The sequence below is a fragment of the Lampetra fluviatilis genome, chromosome 51, assembly GCF_964198595.1.
Source record: "Lampetra fluviatilis chromosome 51, kcLamFluv1.1, whole genome shotgun sequence".
Classification (NCBI taxonomy): domain Eukaryota; kingdom Metazoa; phylum Chordata; class Hyperoartia; order Petromyzontiformes; family Petromyzontidae; genus Lampetra; species Lampetra fluviatilis.
This window is the reverse complement of record NC_136325.1, coordinates 9,150,638-9,165,304: the sequence shown is the minus strand read 5'-3', so window position 1 is coordinate 9,165,304 and position 14,667 is coordinate 9,150,638. Positions and strand designations below refer to the sequence as shown.

The following is a 14,667-nucleotide window of genomic DNA, read 5'->3' as shown; positions in this document are numbered from 1 at the left end:
TTGGTTCAGCCTCTATTATCTGGCCCAAATCTCTGTCGTTCTGAACTCTCAACCAACTGCGAGCCAACACGAATTTGTCACGTGTACAAGCGTTTATATGAGCAGTAATAATTTAACAAATATTGTAATCATTCAACAATTATATTCTTGGTTCTTTCGGTAAAGTCACGTAGAAGGGAAATAATAAAATAATATTTATATAAAACAATAACAATTCTCACGACGTTTCGACTGCAACACATGATGATTACACACTAAAGTGAGTGAAGAACACTGCCCTACAGCCGCAAAAAAATTGTGAACTTCAATTCCACATTGTAAAATGCCAGCCTTTCACGGAGCGCATTGCGTGACGTGACACAGTGTCGTTAGGGGGGAAGGGAGGTAAAGGAGGTGGATTTGGAGCAGAGGTGGAGTGAAGGAGGAACGGGGGATGGAGGGGGGGGCGACGCTTCGGGCCGGTGCGTAATTCCCACTGCCCCTTGGCAGCCCGGAGCTCTGCTGAGGCTTGGCCTCCGCTCTCCCCCCTCCGCCCGCCTTCTTGCGCGACGCCGCTCAGCCGGGGAGGACAAGTGCGACGGACGTGTCGCTGCGTCGCGCGCTCTCAGGTGCGCTCCTGTGGCCGTCTGGAACGCTCTTCCGAGGTTAGGACGCCACCGGAGCTGTGCACTTTTAAATCATCTCGATTGACAAACTCATTCTGTCAGAAGCGCTTTGTGTGCGTGGAGATTGTCGTCCTCTCTCCCCGCACCTCCGATTACCACGGTTGGCTACGTACGGTGCGAAAGAAGTTCAACGTACATCCAGGAGGGGCCGAGTGAGACGGAGATATCGAAGCTGCCCTCCTGACCGACGGGCGATCCTGCTGCTCCTGCTGCTGATTTTGCTGCTTCTCCTGCTGCTGCTGCTGCTGCTGCTGCTGCTGCTGCTGCAAGGTGTGGCACTGCCGGGGTTGAGCGGAGGGGACGTCTCTTCATCCGCCGTGCTACTTTAGACGGCGAGGCGCCACCGCGATGGGCCGCAGGACTTATTGCGTGGAAGGCAAAGCAATTCCTAGAGCTCAGGAGGCAGCAGTCAACAGGCAAGGGAGGCACTTGTGTAATTATTCTCTTCCCGTAATCAGCAGTGGAAGTGTTGGACTGCCGGTTTGAAACCGATTCGTCCTGCAGCCCACGTTCACTGAGACAGTTTCGATGGACCCAGGCTGACGGAGACACATGCCCGGGTTGGGTCTGCGGAAACAGTGGCGGCCCTCGTCATCCGAGACGAGCGCGCAATTTTACCGTTTCAATTTGTCAAATAACTGAAGCGTTTGGACCGCGGCCCATAATGCCATCATTTCTGCATGAAGGTGTCTTCAACGGCAGGACCTTAGGGCAATCCCGGGCATGCTTTGCCACAATCCTAGAGCATGTTGTCCATCACAGGGATGTGTGTGCAGAACATTTTCAAGAGTGGCAATGTCACCTTGAAGATGCGCGATCGTATTCTCCCACGATTTCTGCTTTCTTTCCTGTCGGGGGATGGTGGCGTGACGATGACGATGAGGAGTTAGACCAGGACTCAGCAACGAAAACAACAACAAGAGGGATTTGTGTTCTAAAACGACTTTGTGTGGTGTGTGTGTGGTGTGTGTGTGATGATGAGGTGTGTGTGTGTGTGTGATGAGGTGTGTGTGTAACGATGAGGTGTGTGTAACGATGACGTGTGCGCGTGAAGTCTGCGTAGAGGAGGCTGCCATGGCCGAGCTGTTCGCGGGACGAGTTCTGCTGAGCGCAGGCGACGAGGACGACGACGACGACGCCGCGGGGGGTGGACGCCGCGAGGTGGACGCCGAGGCGGCGCTGCGGAACCGCGTGGTCGCCCTGCACTTCTCGGCGCTGCGCTCCCCGTGCTGCCGCGACTTCGCGCCTGCGCTGGACGCCTTCTGCGAGTCGCTGCTGCGGACGCGGCGCCATCCGCCCGCGCCGTTCGCGCTCGTCCTCGTGTCGGCGGACGACAGCGAGGTGGACATGAGGGCCGCGGTGCGCGGTGGACACCGGGACTGGCTCGCGGTGCCCTGGGACGACCCGCTCCGCCTGTGAGTCTCGACTCCTTGCTGACCCCCCCTCCACACACACGGCGGAATGCACAAGCGACCATACACGGGGAACATTCGACTTACGAACTTTCAGAGATACGAGCAAACTTGGTCGCGTATGTCCTGTTGCAGCCTGTTCGGACCGAGAGTCGTAAGTTCAACCGCCGCGCAATAGACGGCGGTGGTGGCATCTACGTCCACACAACGTGAAGAACCAGTGGCATCTACATCTGTAGAACGTGAAGAACCAGTGGCATCTACATCTGTAGAACGTGAAGAACCAGTGGCATCTACATCTGTAGAACGTGAAGAACCGGTGGCATCTACATCTGTAGAACGTGAAGAACCAGTGGCATCTACATCTGTCGAACGTGAAGAACAAGTGGCATCTACATCTGTAGAACGTGAAGAACCAGTGGCATCTACATCTGCAGAACGTGAAGAACCAGTGGCATCTACATCTGTAGAACGTGAAGAACCAGTGGCATCTACATCTGCAGAACGTAAAGAACCAGTGGCATCTACATCTGCAGAACGTGAAGAACCAGTGGCATCTACATCTGTAGAACGTGAAGAACCAGTGGTATCTACATCTGCAGAACGTAAAGAACCAGTGGCATTTACATCTGTAGAACGTGAAGAACCAGTGGCATCTACATCTGTAGAACGTGAAGAACCAGTGGCATCGACATCTGCAGAGCATGAAGAACCAGTGGCATCTACAGGACATTCTACAACTTTTAAAGCCATCCCCCGTGTTTAGTGTACATGCAGTGCAACACGTTTGTAATCGACGGGAGTAAAGTTGGACTTACGAACAAATCGACTTACGCACAGACCTCTGGAGCCTAACTCGTTCGTAAGTAGAGGAGTCCCTGTGTGTATGGGCCTGCGGTCTTCCATATGTGGGCAGACATCGCTGATATGTGATTTCGTCGGCTGTTCGATTTTTTTATCATCCGATTTTTGTTTATTTCCAGCGCCACGGTGGCGAGATGTTAACTGCGGTACCTACAAAAAAGAGAGAATGTTGTACGGTAGTCCGTCAGCTTCATCGCCTTCTCAGACCGATGTTAGCAAACAGCATTTGTTCGCTCCCGAGACTGCTTGCTTTGAAAGCCGAGAGGCTGATGGACTAACATACACTACATGCTATATTACAACTTGCTTTTAATCCCAATGCAGAAATTATACTTCTCAAGCAGCTGTTCTTTAGATAAAGCCAGTTGCTGACAGCTCCAGTAGAAAACCTGCTTCTCTTGCAAAGGAGACTGTCCTTGACTCTTGCTCAAAACCCTGAAGAGTTTGGTTCTGATGCTTCACATTTAAACTGAAGCCACGGTGGTGAGATGTTAACTACCTCGCCTGGTGTGCAGGAGGGTCGTGGGTTCGACCCCGACGCCTGCTGCTGTATATGTGGAGTTTGCGGTGTCTCACCCCGTGGTCGCGTGGATTTTTCTTCGGGTCTTCCGGGTTTCCCCTCCACATTTATAATCAACATGACGCGTTCTAGAGGAGCTGGCTGCTGCTATAAATGCCCACGTGATAAGCCACTTCGCAGAGCTCTCATTGTAGGTCACAGTATGTTGAACTTTTTTCGCACCGTACGTAGCCAACCGTGCTTAATCGGAGGTGCATTTGAGGCCAGGTCGCTTGTGAAAAGGAGCTATATGGCTAGCCCAGTGGGCCTTAGCTGATAAGATAAATACAGTGTTTAGTTTTATAGTTTATAGAGTGTGAATCTCATTAGGATCGTGTTGTGGGAGGGTGGTACGGGTCCCCCGTGTTAGAACCAAGGGTCACGTGAACCCATTTCACACAAGACATCGTCAGCCATGCTCTACCCGCTGCTGGCTTGAATACTCTTCCCACGCTATGGGGGGTAGAGGCAGGCCTGCCTCTGTAGCTGAGCGACTGCTCATACGCAGGCGACGCACCCAGAGCCAAGGGGCATTAGCCGGCAGAGATGCCGGTGGGGATTCGTTTATTTTAGCTCAGCCACCGATCTCCCCTGAGCCGCTTAACCTGACGAATTGCCAACTCACGCCCGCCGTTGCCATAGCTGCAGGTGGCATAGTTATACAATTGCCTAGCGTTGACCCCCCCCCTACTCTTATGCCCGTACGGTCAAATAACCCCCTTGCTCTCGAGAGGGGAAGCTGGGTTTAGGACATTTATTCCTTGGGGGAGGGCTGGGTCGGCACCGCTGAAGTCCTGGGTTTGAATCCGGGTTTCATCGCCCGCGATGAAACGTGGTTCTCAAGTGTAGTGAGTTGATGGTCTGGAGTTGCACTGTGAAATTTGCGTCAGATCTTCCTTGAAAATAATACACTGCTGGCCTCTGTGGGCTTGAAGATTGGAATTGAAATTATTGAATTAAGTGGGTGGTCTTGAATACGAACGTGGATATCAGTGCGGTTGGGTTTGTGCGTGGGAGCGAGGCACTCGTGGGCGTCAGGGGTGCGTGGGAGCGAGGCACACGTGGGCATCAGGGGTGCGTGGGAGCGAGGCACACGTGGGCATCAGGGGTGCGTGGGAGCGAGGCACACGTGGACACTAGGGGTGCGTGGGAGAGAGGCACACGTGGGCATCAGGGGTGCGTGGGAGCGAGGCACACGTGGGCACTAGGGGTGCGTGGGAGCGAGGCACACGTGGGCACCAGGGGTGCGTGGGAGCGAGGCACACGTGGGCATCAGGGGTGCGTGGGAGCGAGGCACACGTGGGCACTCGGGGTGCGTGGGAGCGAGGCACACGTAGGCACCAGGGGTGCGTGGGAGCGAGGCACACGTGGGCACCAGGGATGCGTGGGAGCGAGGCACACGTGGGCACTAGAGGTGCGTGGGAGCGAGGCACACGTGGGCACTAGGGGTGCGTGGGAGCGAGGCACACTTGGCACCAGGGGTGCGTGGGAGCGAGGCACACGTGGGCACTAGGGGTGCGTGGGAGCGAGGCACACGTGGGCACTCGGGGTGTGTGGGAGCGAGGCACACGTAGGCACCAGGGGTGCGTGGGAGCGAGGCACACGTGGGCACTCGGGGTGCGTGGGAGCGAGGCACACGTGGGCACTAGGGGTGCGTGGGAGCGAGGCACACGTGAGCACCAGGGGTGTGTGGGTCCTGCTCGTGCCGCCACATCCCCTGCGCGGTCTCCGTGTGGCTCGACAGGGAGCTGCGGGAGCGCTACGGCGTCACGTCGCTGCCGCGTCTCGTCGTCGTGCGGGAGAACGGGGCCGTGATCACGGCCAGGGGCCGGACGCAAGTGCGCGACTGGGGCTCCAGGGCCTTCCAAGGCTGGCTGAACGCTTCCGAGGTCTTCCACAACTTCCCCGAGTCCTGAGCCCGAGGCAAACGCCCGCTCATCGCTCGTGCTCGCTCGCCACGACCCAAGCCAGCCACGCCACGTTGTCCTCACTCAGCCTCCCGGCTCATCGGCGCCTCGGTCAACTCCACCGTGCACCCTCGTACGTTTAAACCACGACTACATGTCACGGGCCACCGGCTGGTTATCTTGTGGTGACACTCCGGTCGATTACTGGAGCGAACCACGCGGCTAACAACCGTGCCACCGCTCCCCACTCACTCACACGGTGCGCTAACCACAGCGCCACCGCTCCCCACTCACACAGTGCGCTAACAACTCCACCACCGCTCCCCACTCACTCATACAGTGCGCTAACCACCGCGCCACCGCTCCCCACTCACTCACACGGTGCGCTAACCACTGTGCCACCGCTCCCCAATCACTCACACAGTGCGCTAACCACTGCGCCACCGCTCCCCACTCACTCACACAGTGCGCTAACCACTGCGCCACCGCTCCCCACTCACTCACACGTTTCGCTAACCACAGCGCCACCACTCCCCACTCACACAGTGCGCTAACAACACCACCGCTCCCCACTCGCTCACACAGTGCGCTAACCACTGCGCCACCGCTCCGCCGTAATGGACGAGTCACACTGCCAAATTTACAGATGAACCCAATCCGGACGTGACTTGGAGGGGGGGGGGACGTTTTTTTTTAATTCTTGGGCATGTTCCACTTTCCCTTCACGTCCACCATCAGGAACGCCGGTGGAGTGGTAATCGCCGGCTCGTGGGATCGCCTGTGGCGTGGGGAGGCGTCAGTGTCCCGTCCCTTTACTGGCGAGATGTTTACTACCTCGCCTGGTGTGCAGGAGGTCGATCCGGGGGTTCGATCCCGACCCCTGACGCCTGCTGCTGCTGTATATTTGGAGTTTGCGTCTCTCTCTCTCCCCGTGGTCGCTAGGATTTTTCCCCCCCTCCACATTTTGAAATCACGCGTTCAGATTATTTAGCCGCTATACATTTCCACATAAGATATCATTCATGGCTAGGTCGCTTCTGAAAAATAAACGAATAGCTCAATGGGCTTTACCTGGTAAAATAAGAAAATAGCTCAGTTTTATTTGTGTAAATATATTACTGATTTGCTTAACTTCCCTATAATTTGCACTCCCATCACGTTGCTGTACTGTTTGTTGTTGTAATGCTCTGACCTCGCCTCCGCCGGAGACATCTGTGGCAAAAAGAGCTTCATCGCTCATCGGATTCCTCCTCGGGTGTAAATAAACATTCTGAATCTGATTCTGTTCACGTGATTATGTCGGACGAAGCTCAGCTTGACGTCTCAACCCCTGGGATTTGCCGCTGCAGCAAATTGGTCGCTGTGGTGAGAACGGGCACATTCATTGTGTTACCAATTTAGATTTATACAGCTAGTCCCCGAGTAACGATGGTCCGACTTACGATCGCGATAGCGATACGTTCAATGCATGTTAAAAGTTTTTATAGCACAATGGATTGTTTCCTGAAAAAAACTTTCTATTAAATTGCAGTTCATATCAGTAGGCTAAACATTTGACTTGGTTTTTTTTACTTTACATTTTACTGTGCAATACAGTATTGTAATTAATGAATACATACAGTAAATTGCTCTGTTAGCTAAATTATCACCATTCTTTAAGACTCCTGGGTAGGCGAGGCCATCTTCGACTTACGATTTTTTTGACTTACGATGGGGTCGTCGTAACGCATCTCCGTCGTAAGTAGAGGACTACTTGTACATACTTTCCTCTTCATTGTTTAATTTTGTGCAGTCGGCATTACGTGCTCGTGTTCGCACAATACGGTGCGTGATGTTCTTGGCTTGAGGGTATTTTGCCTGTCCACACAGGGGCTTCATGCAGTGCCGGATAAAGCTAGTGCAGGGCCTGTAGCATATGTTATAAAGGGGCCCTAAATAAATAAAAACACAAATATTAAAACACAAATGTTTTACTTGCATAGTAAAGTAATTGTATTTTTTCATTTTCTATACAGCCGGATAATACGACAAATCGCTAACATTAAACACCCCGTCGTTCATAAAAAGTTGAAGGTGGTATAGTACTGTAGTAATAGAGCAAGTACAGAGTCACTGAACCGGAGTTGATAGCTTGAAAGTATTTAACGCGGGGCCCTTGAAAGTGCAGGGCCCGTAGCTACATTGGTAGCCACTTGTGCTAAGAGGGTAATCCGGCACTGACTTCATGCCATCAGCTGCTGATCCGGCGTCGGTATTAATCCTCCCATTCGACCCTGGAAATATCTCGTACTTTACTTTGTAAGTCATTTTGCAGCTTTATGATTTCCCCTATCTAAATATTCACAACATCGACAAGTTATTACAAATGTCGTTAAATTCAAGATTCGTTGCTATTCACAGTGCTTGACTTAAAGCTTTCGTGACTGCTGGAATTCATATTCTTTGGGACTTTCGGTAAAGTCACGTAGATAGGTTCAAAGAAAATACCCAAAAAATTACAAAAAACGACGACGTTTTCTTTGAACCTATCTACCGAAAAACCAAAAGAATATTCACAGTGCTGTTTGTTACTGGCCGCTTGGCGTGTTGTGCCTTTTGTCCTGTACCCAGAAACCGTGGTGTATGTATGACGCCTGTGAGTTTGCGTGTCTCTCTCCCAGTGCTCGCGTGGATTTTTCTCCGGGTCCTCCGGTTTTTCCCTCCACACTTAGAATGAACATCACGCGTTTAGAGTATTTGGCTGCTGTACATTTCCACGTGATGGTGATAATCCACTTCGTTATCATTTGTGGTCAGGTCGCTTCTAAAATAAGAGATACGTAGCTTAGTGGTGGGCCTTACCAGGTAAAACAAGACCATTGTTGAACTTCTTTCGCACCGTACGTAGCCAACCGTGCTAATCGAAAGTGCGGGCGAAGGACAACAACTAAACACAAAACGCAGTTTGAAAGAAATTAGTTTTAAATCGAGATGATTTGAAAGTGAACAGCACCAGTGCCTTCCTAATATCGGAACGAAGAGCGTTCCAGACGGCCGCAGAAGCGCATCTGAAAGAGTGATGAAAAAACAAACAAAGCCCCAACATCGCAAGTGAAAATGTAATCGGAGCGTGAGTAAACTCAAACGTGGCGTCTGGTCGCCAGGGGTCGGCGTGCGTCGGTGCGTGAGATGCGAAGGGGCACTGGGAGGTGGTGGTGGGGGTGATTGGTGTGGGTGGTGGTGGTTGGTGTGGTGATTGGTGTGGGTGGTGGTGGGGGTGGTGGTGGTGGGTGGTAGTGGTGGTGGGGGTGGTGGAGGTGGTGGTGGGGGTGGTTGGTGTGGGTGGTGGTTGGTGTGGTGATTGGTGTGGGTGGTGGTGGGGGTGGTGGTGGTGGGGGTGGTGGAGGTGGTGGGGGTGGTGGTTGGTGTGGGTGGTGGTGGTGGTGGGGGTGGTGGTGGTTCGTGGTGGGCGTGGTGGGGGTTGTGGTTAGAGGTGGTGGAGGTGGTGGTGGGAGTGGAGGTGGGGGTGGTGGTGGTGGAAGTGGTGGTTGGGGATGGTGGTGGGGGTGGTGGTGGGGGTTGTGGTTAGAGGTGGTGGGGGTGGTGGGGGTAGTGGTGGTGGTGGTTGGGGGTGGTGGGGGTGGTGGTGGAGGGTGGTGGTGGAGATGGTGGGGGTGATGGTGGTGGGGGTGGTGGGGGTTGCATGGGAGCCAGGAGGGGCGTCTTGTGACCGTCATGAGACTCGTGAGCGCGCAAAGGGCTCAGAACCCGCCGCCTCCTCCTCCGCCGCCTCTCCCCGCACGCCGCCTCCACGCCGCGGCGTCTCCGCTGCGTCGCGCTGGCCCCGATCGCCCGCGGAGAGAGGTAAAGTCGACCAGCGACAATCCGCACACTCAGGGGCCCGACGTTTTGTAGATACCCAGACAACCCCCCCCCTCTCGTCCACACCGCAGTCTGCCGACTGGCTAACCGCTGGGCACCCGTCCGTTCGTATGCTGGGTGCGCCGTGGGCAATAAACTTGGCCAAAGCCAAACCAATGGGCTCTCAAGCGCCATTCCTCTAACCACCAAAACGAGCGCGTGTTTATTTCTCCCGGTGGATTCCTAAAATCGGAAGGAAGAGCGTTCCAGACGGCCGCAGAAGCGCATCTGAAAGCGCCGCGCGTTGCGGTGACCGTCGCCTTTGTTCGATGGCTAGAAGGCCTTCATTGAGCAGAGGGTTGTCAGGGCTGCGCATGATTTTGGTATCATTTGCAACAACAACAACAACAACCCCCATGGTGTAGAGTGATGTGTTCCCATGAACCATGGCTATTCAGAACTTGCCTAGAGGTAATCTCAATGGGCGGGCTCCGACCTCGTTAAAGGCCATCGATTAAGGGACATTGCTGTTGATTTCGCACGTGTGTGCATGTTTGAGAATCCATCTGGCGGCCCCCGATGGCTTTTAGTGCAGCCCCCACACTGCCGCCGCTGCTGCGAGCATGCCCCGGGACGATGCTGCTTGGACGAGATCAGCAAGGCCACTGGATTGCGTGGTTCACTTGTGGCGAGCGCTTTGTGTTTGTTCTTGAGTGCGACTCCCACACCTGAGGTGTCCAAGTTGACGTCAGGCGGCGGACGCGGCCGTCTCCCGCCGGCCCTAGGCCGTGGCCTCTCCCGGCGCGGCCGCGCTGCCACCAGATGTCGGGGGCCTCTCCCGGCACCGCGACGTGAGTGAGTGCGGGCACCCCGCGACGATTCTCGCCGTTCCTCGTGGGACGCTGCCGCGCAGCGGGTGGGCTCGCAGTGGAACTGTGTGTGGGGGCCGCTTGGTGATCGTGACATTTACATATCGCGTCTTAGCCGAAGCGCTGTGCAGTGAACTGCGGTACAAGGATGGTTGACGGGATGGAACGAGACGAGTGGAAGGGATTTGGTGCGTGGAATAACCGAAGATGGAAGTGAGATGCGTGGAGTGATGATGGGTGACCATGGGGAGTTGGGGGACAGGGAAGGTGGCGTTAGTACGAGGTGGTGAGGACATCAAGGGGTGAAGGAAGGGTGGGGCAAGAGAGAACGAGTTGGTTTTAAGAGAAGAGCTGGGGGGGGGGGGTGATTGTTTGATGTGCTAGGGAAGTTTATTCCGGTGAAGAGGGGCTAGGAGAGAGGATGAGGGAATCCGCTATCAAATTCGCACGCGTCCACGATTGCAGGAGAGCGAGCAGCAGTGATGGGCCACGTGGCCAAATGAGGTGGAGCGCATCCTGGCCCCATCAGGTCTCAGAAGATTGTATTTACGTTACCATCATCATCATTATTATCATTATTATTTCGGGAGGGTCTTGCCAAGTTTTCGCTGTCGTTTTTCAAACGTAGAAAAAAATGTTGGCCATGACGCCAGCACACAAATGACGCCGCAGGTTCTTTAACGTCCACCGCGAAGCAGACTGCGCGTATTTGTAAGGTAACTCCACACCCGCGGCAATAACCAGGGCTGCCGGATTTGAACCGCTTTTCGTGTTTAGTTTGTTGTCCTCCCCCCACAACGCACCTCTAATTAGCGCAGATGGCTACGTACGGTGCGAAACAAGTTGGACACCCTACCCGTACCCGGCCGGGTGCGGGTAGGGTACGGGTACGGCCGGGTACGGGTACCCGTTTGCGACCCTGGTGCGGCCGGGTACGGGTAAGGAATCAAAACCCGTTTGCGACCTCTGCCCTACCGCACTTTTGGAACCCCACGCAGCTGCCGTGCGCTCCCTTGCCAATCGCGGCGCGCTCCGCGTCTCTTGCCGCCCCCAGCGCCGGGGTGGTGGTGCTGCTGCTGCTCCTGCTGCTGGTACTGCTCGTGCTGCTGTGCTGGCTCTGTCGACAGCGCCTCGGATACGCCACGCTGCCGGTAGGACCAGCGGGGCTCTTCTCGTCGTGGCTAGATGTTGACTACCTCGCCTGGTGTACAGGAGGTCGTGGGTTCGAGCCCGATCCTGACGCCTGCTGCTGTATATTTGGAGTCTGCGTGTCTCTCTCTTTCATCACGGTGGCTAGATGTTGACTACCTCGCCTGGTGTGCAGGAGGGTCGTGGGTTCGAGCCCGACCCTGACGCTTGCTGCTGTATATTTGGAGTTTGCGTGTATCTCTCTTTCATCATCATCACGGTGGCTAGGGGATGTTGACTACCTCGCCTGGTGTGCAGGAGGGTCGTGGGTTCGAACCCGACCCTGACGCCTGCTGCTGTATATTTGGAGTTTGCGTGTCTCTCTTTCATCATCATCACGGTGGCTAGGGGATGTTGACTACCTCGCCTGGTGTGCAGGAGGGTCGTGGGTTTGATCCCGACCCTGACGCCTGCTGCTGTATATTTGGAGTTTGTGTGTGTCTCTCTCCCCTCGTGGTCGCGTGGATTATTGCTCCGGGTCCTCTCGGTTTTCCCTCCACATTGAGAATCAACGTCACGCGTTTAGCTTATTTGGTTGCTGTGAATGTCCACATGATGATCATCAACGAAGTGGCCTCGTCATAAGCCCACTTCGTTGAGTTATAATTTGTGATAGCCAGGTCGCTTATGAAAAAGAGCTACAGAGCTCAATGGGCCCTTACCTAGTAAATTATAAAATTGTTTAAAGTTTACTTTAGTGTGAAACATGTTAGACGTTCAATTTGTCAAATTGTACTTTGATAAAAAAAAAAAGTTTCTACTGTCGTCTGGAAAATCGCAGCATTTACGAGGTTAGACGGAAAATGCTATATCCAATAGGGCGCTCTATCGGGTGCGGAATTAACTTATTTTGTCAACAGGAGGGTGGTGGGTGGTGGGAACTGCGTAACACTGATGTTGTTTTAATTGCTGTCGAGGACCAAAGTAAATGTGCAAAGTTTCTGAATCGGCTGCGCTACGGGGCGGCGAGGCTGAGGACCTCGATTGCTCCCGATCGATGAACGAGACAAAGATTGCTGCCACCAATCTCATTGTCGAAGCGTCTTGATGACCACGCTCTTGAGACTCGAGAGAGGCTCACCTCGATACGACCATTCATTATTATCATTGCCATTCATTTATTGCAATGAGAGAGAGGGGCACTGGTGGAACCCTGCTGCTGCTGCTGCGTTGCCTGCCTGTGTTGCGGTGCGCAGAGCAGCCTGACGGCGCAGCAGATGCTCAGGGAATGGGTGCAGCTGCACCACGTGCTGCGACACAGTCCCGAGCACGCAGAATCGGAGGCCCAGGGCCACGCAGAACCCGTGAGTTCCCTCTGCGCCCACGTAATGCTGCTGCTGCTGCCACCACGACGACAGTTCAGTGCACGCGGCATTTGCACCGATTTTAAAGCGCGCGAGGCAAACCATCCCGCACCTCCGATTGGCTACGTACGGTGCGAAAGAAGTTCAACCTAATGCTATACGAACAAGGCGCCGCTGTTTCACAGACACGGTCTGCAGCAGCTTCGTAGTGAGGGGGGCGACGACGCTGATGCTGCTGCGCACGATCCCAATCGAGTCGTCTGCAGAGAAGCATCACGTTGGGAGCGTGACGCCGGTCCACCGCGGGCCGCTCTCATCAAGTGGCATCGGAATTGATAGCTTTCAAGCTGGGATCCATCACTGCTACCTTCCCAACTCAAATCCAGCAGCCTCTGCAACGATGAGAACACCGATCACGTGGTCGCGGCATTCCGCGGGGCAGTCACAAGGCCCGGCCGTGGGCGAGTTCGCTGGTCGTTGCACAGCTTTCACGGTTCGAACCCAGCAGGCGGCCCTGGTCATGATCCCCGGTGTTGTCAAGGCTTACGCACCGCCTGCTTCACAGTGGATGCTTATATTACGTGACGTCATTCGGTGTCGGGGTTCACATCTAATTTAAAACCTGAAATTACTCAATTGGGGGTCGCACACGTGTGTACGCACGTATGTTTAACTTCTTTTGCACCGTACATAGCCAACCGTGCTCGTCGGAGGTGCGGGGGAAGAACAAACTAAACACAAAAAGCAGTTCGAAAGAAGTTTAAAATCTAAATTATTTAAAAGTGCATAGCTCCAGTGGCTTTCTAATATCGGAAGAGCGTTCCAGACGGCCGCTGCTGCGAGGATGACCGGAGTTCGCGTGATGCTTTATGCTCCTGGTCGAGATCAAAAAGGTATTATCGTTCATTCGTGGCAAGTACTTAGTGTGTAACGAGTGCTGATTGTCGTGGACAAGGCCGAGAGCACTGCCCATGTGGTGCGGTAATCACGTGGGAGTGCGCACGAGGCGTGCAGATGACAGCGGCGTCCTCCTGCCGTGTGCTAGCGTGTTGCTATTCTGTCGAGCCCCGAGTAACCCCCCCCCCCACCGTCCCCGGCGTGCTCGTGTGGCGTCGTGCAGGCGGCATCGGCTGCTGGCGGGGACCGAGACACGGACCCATCCCCTACGTACACCATCTCATTCCAGCCAGCCCCGCCGCCGCCGCCACCGCCACCAGCAAACTTCCCTTGGAGACGCGGGGAGCGGGCAAGCGTCGGCATCGGCCCCTGACTGTGCCCCGATGTGAATCAATGCGCCGTTGTTGCAAATGTTGACACGAGTAGAGCGTGTTGAGTGATTTGCTCTGTAATTCTGCATTGTCACTGGTATAACCACGGACCACATGGTAAACCGCTGCAAGTCTGCGCTCCTTCAAGGCAGCAGGAATGGCACAACGACACCAACTCTCTCTCCTGAAGTCCTCTTGTCGTGGCGAGCAAACCTCGACATTGGCATTTGACTCCTGGACGTGTTGCTACAATCATGCGCAAGAGTAGACATAACTGGTACAGGCAGGACCGCCCAAGACGGAGGACGACGGGAAATTGGCGAAGGGATAATTTCCCCAGGTCTCACACAAATGAGGGCCCACAAAACGCGGCCCTGTAAATGGAGGAGTGGGGGGCCCATTTATCTTTCTGCCCCAGGCTTCCGGGGACCTCTGGGCAGCTTAACCCTGCTTAATTTCGAGATCCGACGAGACTGGGCACAATCACAATGAAAATTATAAACCAGGAGACGTTTCGAATGGCGGTGGTTTAAAAAGTAAAGATTCGTTCGTCGGTTGGGAGGGATGCTGTGGGGCGGCAGGATGGTAAACCCGCCGCGGTTGAGAGACGTCCCCAAAAGACCGCGGCTTCCCCGTTGGTTACGTTTACCGCATCGCAGCACCTTCCGTCGAGCAAATGTATCCACCGCGGTCCAACGCCGCATTCAGCACCATAATGGTTGGCTGCTGACTATTATAGGTTTCAAAACATTAGAATTTGCACTATTGGCTTGTTATTTTTTCAACAATTT

The 14,667-nt window shown here is 54.4% G+C and overlaps 1 protein-coding gene across 7 annotated transcripts; it reads left to right on the top strand.

Moving 5' to 3' along the window:
• Nucleotides 1-578: 578 nt before the first annotated feature.
• Nucleotides 579-14,620, top strand: NXNL2 (nucleoredoxin like 2). Of its 7 annotated transcripts, XR_013640225.1 has the most exons (5): nucleotides 9,065-9,250; nucleotides 9,962-10,102; nucleotides 11,171-11,267; nucleotides 12,501-12,608; nucleotides 13,729-14,620. XR_013640225.1 is itself a non-coding variant. In XM_078878688.1 (4 exons), exons 1-4 carry the CDS (start codon nucleotides 9,798-9,800, stop codon nucleotides 13,876-13,878), a joined length of 660 nt encoding a protein of 219 aa, XP_078734814.1. In that variant the 5' UTR covers nucleotides 9,065-9,797; the 3' UTR covers nucleotides 13,879-14,620. The 7 variants fall into 7 exon arrangements, 3 of the variants coding, with proteins under 3 accessions (XP_078734816.1, XP_078734815.1, XP_078734814.1); XR_013640226.1 differs by lacking the exon at nucleotides 9,962-10,102; XM_078878688.1 differs by having other exon boundaries at nucleotides 9,065-10,102.
• The last annotated feature ends 47 nt before the right edge of the window (nucleotides 14,621-14,667 follow it).